At 33.3% G+C, this 19,079-nt stretch overlaps 1 protein-coding gene across 1 annotated transcript; it reads left to right on the top strand.

Moving 5' to 3' along the window:
- The first annotated feature begins 361 nt into the window (after window positions 1-361).
- On the top strand, window positions 362-16,065 carry LOC125667441 (vasorin-like). The gene is made up of 3 exons (XM_056150903.1): window positions 362-572; window positions 8,731-8,802; window positions 15,990-16,065. Exons 1-3 carry the CDS (start codon window positions 394-396, stop codon window positions 16,063-16,065), a joined length of 327 nt encoding a protein of 108 aa, XP_056006878.1. The 5' UTR covers window positions 362-393.
- Window positions 16,066-19,079: the final 3,014 nt, after the last annotated feature.

The raw sequence follows: 19,079 nt of genomic DNA, 5'->3' as shown, positions 1-19,079 counted from the left end.
CCTGCTATACAGTAAATCCTTAGTCTTTCTGTTGATTGTGCAAGTTTTACTCTCTGTTTTAACATTAAAGATTTACAAGCATACATTCTGAATAGAGCAGGAGAATGAGTTGATTCCTTTATATTATTATGTTATTCCTATCCAGTGCGGAATATCTACCACTGCACAAATTATTATAAGACAAAAATTCCAAGTATTTTCTTGGATATTCCCGATATTTGTTTTAATGGATACGAATATGCACATGCTGACACGAGATCAAATAACGTATGTCCTTGCGTTAAAGACAGGGTCCATAATGATTCAGCTCTTGTTCTAACAAGGAAGTTGAATAGTTATACTTTAATAAGAATAGATAGATAGAACTCTCCATTACATGCATATGTAATAACTATGCGGCTGGTGGTTTGGGTGTCTGTCGTGTTCCCTGTGCTTTACAGCCAGGGGACGGACGCCTGTCCTGACGAGTGTTCCTGTGAACAGTCATCTTACTGTAATGGGACTTATGTAGGTTGTGCTTCTAGAGGGCTGAGCAGAGTACCGACTAACATCCCCATGGACACTTGCCATCTGTAAGTTATTCGAAGCATCTTAAAAAGCATAACACATGTTAACAACGTTAAATAGTTGTTATAGAGTTATATTAATTGCGTTATTGCATTATGGGAATATATTTTTTCTTAAGTGAAATTCCGCACTTAACAAATACATGTGATATGGAAACATCAGCGTTATAAGACACGTGTTTTTAATTTTAACAAAGGATATAAATAGTCAGTGTTTGAAGACACGCCTTTAAAAAAAAGAATATATTGGGATCTATACACTGCTTGCAATGGTTTCTATCAACGTATTGATGTTGTCGTTAAAAGTCATTTCTAGGTTCATTTAAGAAATAAGGATAACACATTCCGGTGTTAAGCATCACACTTAGGGGCCCGTGTTTGCCCAACTCTCTATTCTTGATTTATGAGATTAATCACTGTTCGTTATTTCCACCTTTCACAGTTCATTCCTAGAATGAAATTTCTTTCTTACATTCACGTTTTCCTCTCACCTCTGTCAGCATTCTTATACACTGTATATCTATCAAGCAGATATACGTTCATCCTTGCATTATTACGAATTAAATTGCGTTTGTGAATATTTGTTTATCATTACATTTTGTAAATATACCAAAAGGCAAAAACGTCGGAAATGTAATGATCCCAAAGTTATAAGTATGGAATGTAGATTCGTTGTAATGCTACACATGCTCATCAATTATGCACTACTTTTGGGGTTGCGAGATCGAAAACTTAGGTAAGAGACAATACCAATCTATACCGATGGCTTTAAAAACACTTCTCTATGAATGTCAAAATACGGACACTTCTATGAGGTTTAAAAACGAGTTAACATAATGAGGATGGTGAATTTGTTGTGTATAGTCAAATTTATAATTTGATTCTGTTTGTATGGTGCAAGGTGGATGACCTACATAATTCTTCAATTTAATTCACATGTAGTTTATTATATATTGAAACACCTCCAAAAAGGTTACTATAAATTTGGCATTAGTGCATATTTATCTGGTAAATGCAAGTAAATTCGAATTTTTCAACATAATTTTATTTTTATAGATAAATTATGAATGTATATCCCAACTGACGTTTGACTTATTGACAATTAATTATTGCATATGGTCTATGAACAAAACTTAGTGATGATAATGCATAGCGAACAATTTCATAAATTCCATAGTAAAACGAATGACAAACACGGACAACTAGACATACCAAAGATAGGATCAGGTGCTGAGGAAGAATAAGTACCCCGTGTTTACTGATCACAACAACCATGAAACCTATATCTTTATCAGGTAAACGGAATTACATATAACTGTAGTCAAAATCAGAATGCAAAGACCGGTATATATAGCTATGGAATACGTCAGACGGCATTCGACAAAGTAGTAGGTCGTATTTGCAAATTTTATAATTATGACGATAATAAAATTAGCAAAATGTTGGTTTTAAAAAAGACTATATTGAGAATTGATAAATAAAATGCCGTCGACATATATAAATGAGGAATAAAAGGTCACAGCAAGATGCTTTTCCATTCTTCCAGGAGATGGAATTAAGACCAAGAGATTCTTTAATAGTTTTCAGTTTTATAAATTATGATATATTTCATTAGTGTAGCCAGACATGGGGTAATGATAATGTGTAATGGTAATGTAAGGACAGTCAATTTAACTGTAATGGGGTGTAATGGGTCTATTTGCATTGCAAGAAATGTTAATGTAATAAATTATTTGTAAATAAATATCGTTTTGCTCATTCCAGTATATCCCATCAAATTTACATTACGTCAGATAGTTGATGATATTTTGGAGGTTTAGATCAATTCATTATATTAGTCATTGACTTTTATATCATATGAACAAAATGATTAACTTCAAGGATAATGTCTTTAATAGTTAAAAGCATTTAATGAACACCATTTTAGTTCTAATACCTATGGTATGGTAAACCAACACAAAATCTTTATTGAATGTTTCCCTGGGGTTATTTGTAAGGTCTTAACGCAGACCATTTTGAACTATTTTCAGAAATTGTTCTTTCTATCTGAGTGAAAGGTGAAGATAATGAAGAGTATCAATCTCATAACTCCTATAAGCAATATGAAATAAAGAGTTGGGCAAACATAGACCCATGGAAATACTTGTCAGAGTCAATGAACAAATACTTTCAACAAAAATGGAAAAAGGAAATATTTTTATCAAGTGATCATTCATCCAAAAAAATATCTGATTCCACGCACAAGTACTCTGAAGTTGAAAAAAAAATGCTACAGTTTCTCTTTGACAATATCTTCGTGGTCTTCGGTGATGAAGTTTTCCAGTAGTCTGGTGGAATTCTCATTGGTATGAATCGTGGTCCTTTGTTAGCTAATATGTTTCTATATTCATATTAAACATAATTTATTCTGCGTATATTCAGTTGTTAAATCGAGGCAAGCTACTGACAAACAAGTTGATGGTACAATGATTTCAACAGTCTCGATTGAAGATAACATTTTGCAAATTTCATGGTCATTATCGCGATCTAGTACGTTAATACAACCTATCATTGGGTCAAATGCTTTCTGACGTGTTTTATATCGATTGTTAGGCCGTTCTTGGTACACTGATTTTGATTACGGATAACTCCGTTTACCTGGTCAGAATATAGGGCTCACGGCATGTGTGACCGGTTGACAGGGGATGCTTACTCCTCCTAGGCACCTGATTCTACCCCCGGCGTGTCCAGGGGTCCGTGTTTGCCCAACTATCTATTTTGTATTGCTTATAGGAGTTATGAGATTGATCACTGTTAGTTATATTCGCCTTTTTTTAGCCAGTTAATGTTACCAACTATAGTACTGGTGATGGAAAACAAGGCTGACCACATCAACACTGCTATATTTTAAAGCTGGATATATTTTACCTTTTCCAATTGTTGAAAGTTCAAATTTTAGGAGAATTGTTGGAAAATTGGACCGACCCCTGATACCAGATGCCCAGTCATAAATGTCTTTCAAAGAAATCATTCGTGAGAAATATATGGAGGTAAAAGGGAATCTTAAAATTCCACTTTCTCAAACCAAAAGCATATGCTTAACTATGGATTTGCCGTCATATAGACATATAGAAGCTTTCATAGGAATTACTTGCTATTTCATTATATATTGGACAATTTATTCTGTAACACTGTGTAAGAGAACATTCTGCAGAAGAGACCCGAGGAGATTATAAACAAACACTTGCAGTTTGATATTGCAAACAAAATGTGCACCATAGTTACTGAAAATCACTCAAATATGGTTAATATATATAAGATTCTCTGGCCTGGTTTTCATTTTGACAATGAAGATCAGTCTGAAGATAATGATAATGCATGGGGCAACAATAAGGGGATGCCTCCTCCTCCTAGGCACCCGATCCCATCCCTTGTGTTTGTCTATCTATTTTGTATTGTTTATTTGAGATTGATCACTGGTCGTTATCTTCACCTTTAATGGATTACACAGAAAATGAGAACAAGGAAGATAATATTGAACACTTGCCAAAACATTCTAAATGTGCACTCCCTATAAGGGGTGCTTAAGAATGGTTTGAAGAATTGCTCTTTTCATTTAAACAATATAATTGCCAAAGCATCTTAAATTGTTAACTTTGTCAGGAGATCAATTCATGCATCAGAGTATTTATAATATTCGTCAATACAACCTCGCATTGGGTCAAATGCTGTCTGATGTGTTTCATACCGATTGTTAAGCCGTTCTTGGCACACTGATTTGACTGCGGATAACTCCGTTTACCTGATCAGGATATGTGGCTCACGGCGGGTGTGACCGGTCAACAGGGGATGCTTACTCCTCCTAGACACCTGATACCACCCCTGGTGTGTCCAGGGGTCCGTGTTTGCCCAACTATCTATTTTGTATTGTTTGTAGGAGTTATGAGATTGATCACTGTTCGTTATCTTCACCTTGCATGAATGAAGATAACAGGGCTCAAATGCAATCAAGTGGAACTCTCAGCTGAAAATGGTCAGGTCCATCTTAAAGAGAAACTCAACAATATAAATAGTTCCTTGCATCATATGAGCGTAATATATTTAAGGACTTAATTAACATCCATCTTCGACCCATTTGAATACGAAACACTTCTGATACAAGGAAATGAAAGTGTTAGCCTTACTATTCCGTTCATTCTTGAACTTAAACACCAAGTTCATGCAAATATTTTATCTTTAGTGTACAATAACAAAATTATGAGTGCATTGAAATAATCTTTGTCATTGCTACTTTCAGTGTTTGAAGATCGGTATTTCATTTTAGCTCCAGTATTAAATCCAACATTCTAGATAAGGCGGTGTTAGCCTCAGTAAATCAATAGCTAGTAAAAACGAAACATTGAAATATGCAGTTCTATCTCAGGAAAATTATAATAATGAAGAAGCCGATGAAGAACAATTACTTCCGCCAAAGAGAGCTTAGAAAGATTTCTTTAGATTTATGTATCAGTCAACTAGTGAGATAATTCGAGATAAGTCTGAAGTGTCAGGAATTGATACATATCTGTCTGAGCCATGTATTGATATGCATGACAGTGTTGTAAAATTCTGGAAAGACAATGATTGTAAATATCTTATACAACAATGAGATACCTAGCTATTCCTGCCACTTCCGTTCAGTATTGCATGAAAGATATACAGAACAGATCAATGTTTTCTGAAATATTGATGACAAAATGCAATACATAACTAAGATACATTTCTAAAATTGATTGATATGCTGTGTGCTTATACTACTGTATTTTTGAATTCATAAATCCAATATAAATAAGTATTTTTCAACCATTTGTTTAGTATCAGTATGATATGTAATGTGTAATGCAATGTACTTTCAATTACATTTCAAAAGTATATCAGATCGCGCACTTTGTCGATAGTCGATTGTTGCACTTGAAATATTATTTATGCGATAAAACGATATTGTGTAGATATATTTGTCTATTCTCATACTGATATTGTATATATTTTCCTAGTGTATTTTAAACGCGGAAGCCTCATACTAATACAAAACCAGATCATATGATTTTGCTCCTGCAGATGTAATGAAAGCCAAATGATGGTTTTCATTTTCATAGATCATAATACATGTATAGCATAATTGTAGCGTTGATCAATAAAGGTGAATCAATATATCTTTATCATTTAGAGAACTAAGCTACGATAGCGTAACAACGCTAAAGAATGGGGTGTATGATGTTTATTCTCACACTACTACTGTCTCAATTGACATACCCTGAGGCGACTACTACAACAGTAAAGGTGTGAACGAACGTTGAACGGGTTTGTTTAGAAAAAAAATGTTAATGGGTTTAAACGGAACGGTTTTCAGGGAGAACGGACGGTTTCCAACGGAAACGGAATGCTTTGGGATTGGGAATGAACGGTTCCCATCGGGGATGGAACGCTTTGTTCAAATATAGGAGCAAGCGTTTTGGCCTCGATTTCAAATTATACATTTTGGACACTTTTGGTACTCTTTATTCATACATAGGTATGGTAGGAAAAAAATATATTACTTGCCACGCTGAAAGTTTCATATTTTTATTGATATCATGAACATTGAAGGGAAGGTAATTGAAGTTAATTAATATTACAAGTATACGTGCCTTAAATTTCACATTGGGATATTTATATTTATGTAATGTAATCAATAGACAACAACTTCAAACTTTCACCCACAACAAATACAAATCGAATTGCGTCAATTCAGGCTTTGTTCGCTGTCCCTATCATAAAATTGTCACTCTTTACTGATGAAATGTTATATTTTTTCGATTATTTGAAACACAGAAAGGTATTTACACAAGTGATTTTAAAAAGGAATTTAGTTTCTACATGATTGCATTACATGCATTTTTGTAACCTTTAATCAATGCTTATATACTATACAAATGTACATTACAGTTAATATAGCGTACCAACCCATTTGAAATTTTCATCATATGCACATTCAGAATAAATGTATCCAAAACGAGATCGATATATGCGCATCAAAGGGAATATGTAACAAACAATGATCAACCTCATAACTCCTAGAAACAATACAAAATAGATAAATGGGGAAATACGGACCTCTGGACAACCAGAGGTGGGATCAGGTACCTAGGAGGAGTAAGCATTCCCAGTGGACCGGTCACACCCGCCTTGAGTCCTTGATAAGGTAAAACGAGTTATTGGTAGGCAAAATCAGAATACCAAGAACAGTCTAAAAATCGGTATGAAAGACACTAAACACCATTTGATTCAATGATAGGTTGAATTTGCAAACTAGATCGTTATAACGACCATATAATTTCCAAAATGCTGACTTTAAACGAGACTGTTGAAACCTCTATACCATCAACTTGCCTTGATTTAAAAATTTACCATAAGGAGAACAAGCTATTGCGTAACGAATTTAATGATAGTTGATAATAAAGGATTCTAATTTCAAAACCAGTGTAATTAGTTATCTTCAATAAAAATAATTCATTTTGCGTTTAAGTCAGATTGGGGAATACCCTCATTGTTTCAGTATCACGGTGACTTTTGGTGTTGTTTGATGGTATCTGTAAATGTACCAATTGCATACACCTACATTAAAAGGCTTTGACGAAACCTGACAAATTTAAAGAGGGATATCAAGAAAGCCAATTCCATCTGAAACGGGGACATATAGTGTGTACACCGTGACCACTCACCCATAGACTGGTACACGTGTACCGTTACTTTAGCAACTCTTAGTGTCTCGATCACCTTATAACTTCTTTTGAAGACGACACCACACCAGTTGAATTCATTTTAATTTCCCAACATTTTCACTATTTTGAAATATGTCAAACTCCCATTAGTCAAAGAGTTATGTGCACTTACAACAGCTCTTATAATTTGATATTTTGTTTGTTTCGAAATCCCCTATTGACAACATTGATGATAATGATAATAGCAATGGTGATAAAAGAATCCCCACTACACGAACTTTTTCTTTTGGTCAACAGTAACATTGCTGCTATTTAATCATTGGTTTCAAAATGATAAGCCCATTGCACATATTTTCTTATTCAGTACGTTGGTGTTCGTTCAGAATCTTAATGGAAGTAAATTTGCCGTTTATCCCAAATTAAAATGAATCCTTTCATGTCGTGATGAGTTGGTGATTTGTCTGTAAACTCTTACGGATTTGAACTGTAGAACTATCCACCTTTGTATAACTTTAAAATGTGTTCAATCAGAAGCTGTAGTCTACTATCTGGACCAAGCGCCATATTGACCTACAATAAGAAACGGACGCACGAGTTCCGAATGGCTATACGGCAACGAAAACTATGAGGGAACGAACGCTTTGGTCTGGAAACGGAACGTTTTGGGTTCGAAATGGAACGTTAAACGGTTTAAACGGAATGGTTTAATATGGGAACGGTTCAAATGGTGCAGTAATATGCTTCAGGATCGGTATCTAGTATTGTGGTTTTGTCGAAGTCGTTTTGTTGACATACTTTACAGTAAGCAATACACAGCGTCATGGTGTGACGTTATAATCCAGCATGCGCAGTACATGTCATATATTACCATATACTTATATGAACATGCTTTATATATGTAGAAAGGAAGGTTTGATTTATATTTTGCATTTCAATATCCATTTTGTATAAAATCACTACCATCATCCTAAACTAACATGGACGGTCACGCCCGCCGTGTGGCGTGTATTTCAATCAGGTAAACAGAGTAATCCGTAGACAAAAACAGATTTAAAAGAACGATATAATTTCAATGAAACACGTCAGACAGCTTTCGACATAATGGTATGCCATGTTTGCAATTTAGATCATCATAGCGACCATACAATTTTCGAAATGCTGACTTTAAACAAGACTGCTGAGAATTGTTCATAGATAAAAAAGTTTGTTGATCAATATAAATATTGAATTGAAGACCAAATCAAAAACTCTTTCTTTTTCATGTAGGTGCCATTGTACAAATTTTGTCTCACAATAATACAAAACCAGATCATGTTGTTTTTATTTCAGGGGATTTAATTAAGGACAAGATATTTAATAAATGCGTTCCATTGTATACATTACGATATATTGCATCATAATAACGTTATTCAATTAAGGTTAATCAATATATATTTATCATTCAGAAGGTTGTGGAACAATGATATAACAACTTTAGAGAATGGGATGTTTGACGGATTGACGAATCTACAGACCTTGTAAGTATCTCTATCTGAATAATAATTACTTGTATGACACAATGCCAGTAAAAGTGGAAATAGGAAATATGTGTTAAAATGTTTAAATTTGAAAACGTTATAAATTTTTACGTCACCATGTCGACAATACAACATTTATTCCGAGTTCCCATTTACCGATACAGCACTCCATATCGACTACGTTTTATCTATCAAAAATATTCATTTTCATTAAAATGTCGATTTGTTACATCCAAGTGAACTCAATATAAAAGACACCGCAAATTCTTCCACATCTGCTTGATACGTAGACATCTTATTGAATATAGATGTTAACGTCAAACTAGCAACCCAACTTTGTGAGAAATAGGATCACTTTGTTTTCCCTTTGACAACTTAACTGTCTACATCTATGTAACAATATTCCATTATTATATGCATGTGGTGTCAATGTCTTTCAACTGATTCGATAAGGATGTGTTTGTTCTGGATATGGTCAGTTTGATGTGGCCGTCATTAGACCGGACGTATTATGTTATGGCGCTGTTTGTTCGTTTTTCTGTCTGGCTGGTTTCTGGCTTGACTTTTGTACGTAGCATGTACATGTACGACTTTGAATTTATGTCACAATATATCCCTCAAGAAGTGTAAGATTGAGTTTGCATTTCAAATGGATTGGGTCATCATAGACCTACTTTAGGGCTAAAAGTAGGTCAAACAGACTTCCGCACGTTTTTGTTACTTAATACATATTTACACATAAGCTTCCTTTCAGGGGAATACAAGTTCAGTTTCAGTTGGATCGCCCGTACGTACGTGACCTCCATTGGGATTAAAAGTAGGTCAAAAGTTTTCTGGGCTTTTATAATGGTACAGATATTGCCCTGAAATCTAGCCACAGACATCCCCTTGGAGGTATACAAGTTCAGTTTGTACTTCAGCTGGATTGACCCATCTTTGACCTACTTTTAGGCTAAAGTAAAAATTATACGGTTTCAATTTTGATGCACCAGATGCGCATTTCGACAAATAATGTCTCTTCAGTGATGCTCAACCGAAATGTTTGAAATCCGAAAAAACAACGAAGTTTAGAGCTGTTATAGCCAAAAACAGCGTGCCAAAAAAGTGGAGTCAAATTCGTCTAAGGATAAGAACTATGAGGGAGATAATCCTTAATTTTGAAATGAATTTGAAAAATAGTTCAAACAGTTTTTCGCTTTTTTTAAATTACGGATACAGATATTGCCCTGATATTTATTCAAAGGTTTCCTCTCGGAGGAATACAAGTGCAGTTGGCATTTCAGTTGGGTTGTTGCGTTATGAACTACTTAAGGGTAAGATCAAATCAAACATTTTTCCAATTTTTTCTTCAGTATATTTACAGGTATTGCTCTGCAAATTTGTTACTACCTCCCTCTCAGAGAAATACATAATTTGTTCACGTGTCAGATGGACTGGTGCATCATGACCCACTTTAGGGCTTTTATCTTCACTCTTCTTCACCTTTCATTCACAATATGTGTTGTATCAATTCAGAATGCATAATATACTTCCAGGTTTAATGTCACTGTCCGACGAGTGTATATTGCGGTACTCTTGTTAAATCGAGGCAGGGTATTGAGAAATACATGTAGGTTGATATTACAGGGATTTCTATGCCTTGTTTAAAATCAGCATTTTAGATTACTCACTTTATATCATCGATATATAGTCTTTACGGGGTGTGTGTCGGTCGACGGGAGATGCTTATTCCCCATATAGACACCGGGTCCCATCACTGATGTGTCCAGATGTCCTAATGTGTCCTACTGTTAATTTTGTATTTGTATAGGAGTTATGAGATTCGTCACTGTTCGCTATCTTAACATTTTCCTCAAAATCCGGCATAATCTCCTCCATAGCCATTATCGGGATAAAAAGATTTACGTCCTTTGATGGTTTCAAAAATTAAACATTAAATGGGTTCGGTTAACACTATTATGTCAGAAAGAGTCAATGATAATCTATGTGAAAATTTATAATCGATTGTTGCTGTGTTGACAGGATGACTTCTCGCAAGCGAAATATCTAGCCATTAACCAACTGCCAATGGTGTTTCACTCATTTCATTTTTCTTTCGATGGAATGACTGAAACAATGAATAAGAACAGAAATCATTGTCAAAACTTTCAATGATTTTCTTCATATATATTGATGACATAACAATGGTATGGAAATTAATTATGAATACAATACGAAATAAAAGCATTATGTATGTCATTGACATGCATATACACACAATGATGTATTTTTGGATCATTTTTCTTCTTCGTTAAGGGAGGCAGTTTGCCGCAGCTGTCTTTGCGCAAATGTATGGGGCGCCATAATTTTCTGGGTACATATTCCATATATATTCGGGGCCTCCGTAGCCGAGTGGTTAGAGCATCAGCCTCAACACCATACGGTCTCTCACCTCTACAGGCACGGGTTCGAATCTCGCTCGCGCCGGTAAGGGAGAAATTTTCCCAGTTTACTTTCGGAAGGTCGGAAGTCTCTTCCCAGGTACATTGTATCTCGGTTCTCTCGTTCACCGATAAAAACTAGGCGTCACCACATAACTGAAAAAATTGTTGATTGTGGCGGAAATCACCAATCAATTAATTCATATATATTCCTTTGGTGATGAATATCATGCACTGATTTCTTACAACTAACCAACTAAATAATTTATTTCGATTCAAAACACTACATATTTTGGCGACCGGAGTGTTTAAAACAAAAACCTCTTCACGATTTTACCTTTCTTGTGTCATTGAATGCATTGTCAATATCTATACCCGTATATGGCGATTTCAATTTCTTAATCTATTATTCAAGCAGTAAAAACCTTAAAACCAATTCAAACATCATGTATTTATTAGTTCCATTCATATACTTTACCTAACAGAACATCGATTCTTAATATATATATATATATATATATATATATATATATATATATATATATAGTTTGTAAAAAAGAATTCGTATTTGATACAGTAAATACATCCAATAATAAAAGTCAAGAAACACAAAACTTGAATAACATTTCACTGTTAGCGATTTCGGCTTTAATGCCTCTTTCGTGTCCATGTTGATTTTTTTTTCATACGCTCCTTCTAGTAGTTCATTATCGGAAAAAATGAAGACTTGTTCTACATGTGTATGTTTGAAAACAATACAATGAATTTGATGACGTAATCAAAACCCGGAAACGACAACACGCACATGTAAACAAAAGGTTATTGATTCTGGTCAATCACTGTAATAAGGGCTGTCGACGATATATTTGTTTACGGTCTAGTTATTTTGCAAACTGAGGCAAAATCCATAATAATGAAGTACTTTTGAATTGTTACGACAACGGCATTGGACACATTTAATGTCACCTGTGATTTTATTTTTCGGCTAATCTTTTCAGAAGCGTTTGCTTATAAGCTATCCCTGTTGTAATCATGATCGCAGCGTAAATTCACTGCTAGGTGATCTTTGAAAGTTACCCATCAAGAACATAATGATCTCCGACAAACACTTATATATCAAATGAAAAATTCCAGTTCATTTAAAAACTTCTACCAGATTTTCTTTACTTCAAAACAATCTACAAAACAATGGTCAATTGTTTCTATGTTACTTTTGCAAAGCGTACAAATGGGAGAGTTGATTGATTTAAGTTTAAGATAATTATTGGTAGGAATTATTCAATGAAGTATTTGAAATTGTAACTATTGAAACTTTGACCCTTTTTTACCTTAAAGGGGAATTCAATTTTTTTTTATTCCATACAGTTCAGCATTATCTACCCATTTTGATACTGAGATAATTGGTACCCGTTTTTTATCTATTAAAGCATTGTACATTTCTTTGCATCCCTTTTCATTTAAAAAATATAGAAATTGTTTTTAGGGATAAACAGTTTAATTTGTTTTTCTACTTTCTTTTATATTTACATGTCTAGTTTTTTTTTCAATGACTACCTGTCTCAGATATACAATATTTGTTTTGATACCTGAATCACTGAGCGCCTTGAAGCTATTGAAGTAGTCATTAGAATCAAAGAGACCAATTACATATATCATACCAGCTTTACAACTTCTCTTCCAGAAGATAGGACTATTGTTTATTTTGATATTTGAGTTAGACCATATATGTTCAAAGACATCTAACTCTTTCTTTGAATGAATATGAATGAATATGAGAATTCGTAAAATATATAAAAACCCTAACAAACAAAAACACAATGCTGGATTCATTGCTTATGATTTTGATCCAACTGGAAAACCATTGTTTCCAGAAATTATAATTTATTTTTAACATATAGTGAGGATATTTTTGTGTTATAGTTCAGTTCAACTACTTCATTAAGGTATACAGAAAATTTAATCCCTACATGATCAAATGTTGTAATTTGCCAGTCAATTTTCCATCTGGACCGATGGAAATCTTCATCTGAAATGTCTATATTGTCGATACATACCATTTTAGTTTTAGAGAAATTTATTTTAAAACCAGGGACTTTGGTGAAGTATCTAGCTCTCTACGGATACCGTCCATGGATTCAGGTAATCCATCTACGAACAATGAGGTATTATCAGCATACTGTAAAAAAGAATTGTATTTCTTCCTCTCAATTAGTATTCCTTTTATATATGTATCATTATTCCAACGACACAGAGCAAGAACAAAATATCAGGTGATATGGAGTCGCCTTGCATACAGCCTCTTTTTGTGTGAAAATACTTTGAGGTTATTCCATTTTGTATGACACAATATTTTATGTCACTAGAGAAGGTTTTTATCTAGTTCTTTATTGATGTACCAAAATTGAAGAAGTCAAGTATTTCATATATAAATCCCAGGAGATTGGGGCTTGTTTTCAAATTCTTTTAACATTTACAAATCAGTTATTTGATTGATGTAGTTTATATCAAGAATCCAGCAAAGGTACGATACTCCTATTAAATACCCCATTGATTAGGATATTTAATATGTCTAAAACCAAAGTATGATTTTTAAGACTTTCATTTGTGAAATGACATTTGGAATATAAATACGATTACCAAAGGTGGAATTAATACCAAATTCGTTTAAAATACAGTTGTAATAATGACCCTTGCAAACAAAAACACTGTAAGTTGTTACAAGCTTTGTGAACTGCAACCAAAACGTATTCCTTTTTTGACCTATGTAATTCTTTTATCACTTCTTGTTTACTAAACACAGAATTATAGACGATACGTATGTTTGTTTGGATGTGTCGAATACAGAAATATAATATTCTTCTTATACTTTTATCAATCCTGACAAGGTATCAAGGGAAAAGTATTCTATCACAATTACGAGTTATTCCGAAACTAGGTGATATATCACAATTCCTAAAACAACAAACATGCAATGGTGAAAATGTTATCAATATAGTATAATATTGAGTGCATAAAATCCCCATCATAGTTTGATATAAAGCTGGTAGATTCTTTTCAACATTTGAAATAAGGTGTTGGCACCAATACATCATTTTCATATAAATTGTAGTTTGGAAACTTGCTTTAACTCAGTGCAAAATTACAAATCATATTCATCAAACGCAAAAAATGTACCTGTGTATCGAATTCGTTGGATACCATGCCCAGGTGATAATGGAATATTGCTACATAGATATGTAAAGGGTAAAGGGAGAAACTGAAATAATCCTTTGCTATGAATTTCATCTGTATTTTTTTTTTCAATTAATGTATTGTATACAGTGGAGGAAAGTAAAACATCAAAATATGAAACAATGGATCACTGTTCGTTATCTTCACTTTTCATTTGGAAGAATATATGGTGTTTTAATTTTTACAGGAATATGCCTTATCGACATATCGGTGAAATTGATTATTGTTGAATGCATGTAATAGATAAATCATCGTTGATGTACTTAAAGATCACGTCTAAAGCCATATTTTGTGCAAACGCTATGCTTTCGCGTATTTTTATTGATTATTTAATTATTTATTTTTATTTACAGTATTTATATAGCGCATTATATAATAAAAAAGAAAATTACTCTAAGCGCTTTACAATAATACAACAATAAACTGCAATTAAAAATTGAATATATCTAAAATAGTGTTTAAAAAATCGTTTCATTAAAAGAATATGAATTATATCGCTGGTTTACACAAAATAATGATTAATCTACAGAAAATACATACAAAAAGGTTTCATAAAAAAGAATATTAATGCTGTCACTGGAAATGGCTTACATAAAATCGTGATAAGCAAGTCTGAAGTAGTAAGTTTTTAAATTTGTCTTGAAAGTTCGAAAGAATTTTCGTTGCAAATATAACTTGGAAGGTTATTCCAGAATGTGGCGGTTGCTTTGTCAAACCTTCTGTCGCCATACGTTTTGGTCTTAACTCTTTTAAATAAGCATGGCGTTTTCGGATCATAAAGATTTTGATGGTTTGTATGGACTGACCAGTTCTTCAAGGTAGGCAAGTACAAGACCGTGGTGAGCTTTAAATGTGTACATTAACAATTTCTACTCAACCCTGAACTGTACTGGAAGCCAATGGAGTTTCACTAAAACTGGTGTTATGCGCTCATTTTTCTTAGTTCTTGTAAGCAGCCGTGCTGTTGAATTATGCACACTCTGTAACTTTGACACCATGTCAGAATTAACACCATAGAAAAGGGCGTTTCCATAGTCTAAACGCAAAGTCACTAGCAAACTGATCAAAGTCTTGCAGACGTCTTCAATAATGAATGGTAAAGAATGGTCTTATGCCTCCAATGTTTCGGATCTGAAAACAAGCATGCCTTTGATATAGGAGTTGCCTGTTTTCGCATGCTTAGTGTTCTGTCAAAAATACACCAAGGTTTTTAGCAAACTAAACATCATACACAACGGATCCATCAAACGAAAGATGACAATCTTTTAGTTCGTTCACTCGATGTCGAGCCGGAAACACGATAAGTTCGGTTTTGTCCTGGTTTGATGTTAACATATTTGAGCTCATCCACACACTTATATCTGACAAGGAAGTCTCAAGGTGACTGTATATATTGTTCCAATTATCGAGCGCCTTGATCACTGGATAAACTTGAGTGTCATCAGCGTAAGGGTATTGAATCAATTTGTACAGTAATATATCTTAATATTGCTGTGTTCATCAATTAAAGTTAATCAGGAAATCTTTCTGATTCAGAGACCAGGGCTTGAATAAGATAACAACGTTACAGAATGGAAACTTTGATCTGTTGGCAAATCTACATACACTGTAAGCATTTTGATATAGATACCAATCAATTACAATACAACAGAGAGTAATGGAGATTATAAATACTTTAAGATATTATTTCCTGTTTCATAACATAATGTAAATAACATTAAATATATGTTATTTCTTTATACACTTATTCACGATTCCCTTTTAAAAATATGAAATGAGTGGTTATATATCTTCTGATGAATAACATTGATATAGAAAATGCACTGTAGGCTATTGAGAATATATCTAAATCATAAAATGTCTCTGTTCTCAAATGACGCATATATTTCTTTTAACATTTACAAATCAGTTATTTGATTGATGTAGTGTATATCAAGAATCCAGCAAAGGTACGATACTCCTATTAAATACCCCATTGATTAGGATATTTAATATGTCTAAAACCAAAGTATGATTTTTAAGACTTTCATTTGTGAAATGACATTTGGAATATAAATACGATTACCAAAGGTGGAATTAATACCAAATTCGTTTAAAATACAGTTGTAATAATGACCCTTGCAAATAAAAACACTGTAAGTTGTTACAAGCTTTGTGAACTGCAACCAAAACGTCTTCCTTTTTTGACCTATGTAATTCTTTTATCACTTCTTGTTTACTAAACACAGAATTATAGACGATACGTATGTTTGTTTGGATGTGTCGAATACAGAAATATAATATTCTTCTTATACTTTTATCAATCCTGACAAGGTATCAAGGGAAAAGTATTCTATCACAATTACGAGTTATTCCGAAACTAGGTGATATACCACCTTTCCTAAAACCACAACATGCATTGGTGAAAATGTTATCAATATAGTATAATACTGAGTGCATAAAATCCCATGATAATTTGATATAAAGCTGCTAGTTTCTTTTCAACATTCGAAATAAAGTGTTGGCACCAATACATCATTTTCATATAAATTGTAGTTTGGAAACTTCCTTTAACTCAGTGCAAAATTACAAATCATATTCATCAAACGCAAAAAATGTACCTGTGTATCGAATTAGTTGAATACCATGCCCAGGTGATAATGGAATATTACTACATAGATATGTAAAGGGTAAGGGGAGAATCTGAAATAATCCTTTGCTATGAATTTCATCTGTATTTTTTTCAATTAATGTATTATATACAGTGGAGGAAAGTAAGACATCAACATATGAAACAATGGATCACTGTTCCTTATCTTAACTTTTCATTTGGAAGAATATATGGTGTTTTAATTGAAGTTTACAGGAGTATGTCTTATCGACATATCGGTGAAAATGATTATTTGTTGGATGCACGTAATAGATAAATCATCGTTAATGTACTTAAAGATCAAGTCTAAAGCCATATTTTGTGCAAACGCTATGCTTTCGCGTATTTTCATTAATTAATTATTTATTTATTTTCATGTACAACATTTATATAGCGCATTATATAATAAAAAAGAAAATTACTTTAAGCGCTTTACATTAAAACAGCAATAAACTACAATTAAAAATTGAACATATCTAAAACAGTGTAAAAAAAAAAATTCGTTTCATTAAAAGAATATGAATGTTATCACTTACTTACACAAAATCATGATTAAACTACAGAAAACACATACAAAAAGGTTTCATAAAAAAGAATATCAATACTGTCATTGGAAATGGCTTACATAAAATCGTGATAAGCAAGTCTGAAGAAGTAAGTTTTTTAATTTTTCTTGAAAAGTTCGAAAGAATGTTCGTTGCGGATGTAACTTAAAAGGTTATTCCAGAGTGTAGCGGTTGCTTTGTCTAACCTGTCGCCATACGTTTTGGTCTTGATGGATTGTATGGACTGACCAGTTCTTCTAGGTAGACAGGTGCAAGACCGTGGAGAGCTTTAAATGTGTACATTAACAGTTTGTACTCAACCCTGAAATGTACTGGAAGCCAATGGAGTTTCACTAAAACTGGTGTTATGTGCTCATTTCTCTTAGTTCTTGTAATCAGCCGTGCGGCTGAATTCTGCGCACGCTGTAACTTTGACACTATGTCAGAATTAACACCATAGAAAAGGGTGTGTCCATAGTCTAAACGCAAAGTCACTAGCGAACTGACCAAAATCTTGTAGCCGTCTTCAGAAATGAATGGTAAAGAATGGTCTTATGCCTCCAATGTTTCGGATCTGAAAAAAAAACATGCCTTTGATATAGTAGTTAACTGTATTCGCATGTTTAGTGTTCTGTCAAAAAATACACCCAGATTTTTAACAAACGAAACATCATGCACAACGGATCCATCAAACGAAAGATGACAATCTTTTATTTCGTTCACTTGATGTCGAGGCGCAAACACGATAAGTTCGGTTTTGTCCTGGTTTAATTTCAGCATATTTGAGCTCATCCACACACTTATATCTGACAAGGAAGCCTCAAGGCTTCTAGATATAATGTTCCAATTATCGATCGCCTTGATCACTAGATAAACTTGAGTGTCATCAGCGTAGGTGTATTGAATCGATTTGCACAGTAATATATTTTAATATCGTTGTGTTCATCAATTAAAGTTAATCAGGAATTTTTTTCTGATTGAGAGACCTGAGTTACAATAAGATAACAACGTTACAGAATAGAAGCTTTGATCAGTTGGCAAATCTACAAACACTGTAAGTATTTTGATATAGATACCAAAATACTATATTATTCAACAGAGAATAATGGAGATTATAAAAACTTTAAAATAGTATTTCCTGTTTCATAACATAATGTGAATAACATTGAATATTAACTATTTCTTTATACACTTATTCACGATTCCCTTTAAAACTTATGAAATGAGTGGTTATATATCATCTCATGAATAACATTGATATAGATAATGCACTGCAGGCTATTAAGAATATAATTATCTAAATCATTTCACATACCTGACACATATATTGCAAATCACACCTGCATTTTAACCATATACTATATATATTGTAAAAACAAATATGACACATGCGTTCAATATTCGAGTATGTATGTTATACTTTGTTTTATGAAGATGTTTAACGTATGTTTT

Source organism: Ostrea edulis, chromosome 10 (genome assembly GCF_947568905.1).
Source record: "Ostrea edulis chromosome 10, xbOstEdul1.1, whole genome shotgun sequence".
In the NCBI taxonomy this organism is placed as follows: Eukaryota; Metazoa; Mollusca; class Bivalvia; order Ostreida; family Ostreidae; genus Ostrea; species Ostrea edulis.
The sequence above is the reverse complement of the archived record's forward strand: the minus strand, read 5'-3'. Positions and strand labels throughout refer to the sequence as shown.

What these genes read in the sequence shown, in the direction of transcription:
- LOC125667441 (XM_056150903.1), top strand. Translation starts at nt 394, where the DNA reads ATGCGGCTGGTGGTTTGGGTGTCTGTCGTGTTCCCTGTGCTTTACAGC. An exon ending in CCCATGGACACTTGCCATCT is followed by an intron (nt 573 to 8,730) that starts GTAAGTTATTCG and finishes TTTATCATTCAG; the next exon opens with AAGGTTGTGGAACAATGATA. An exon ending in TTGACGAATCTACAGACCTT is followed by an intron (nt 8,803 to 15,989) that starts GTAAGTATCTCT and finishes TTTCTGATTCAG; the next exon opens with AGACCAGGGCTTGAATAAGA.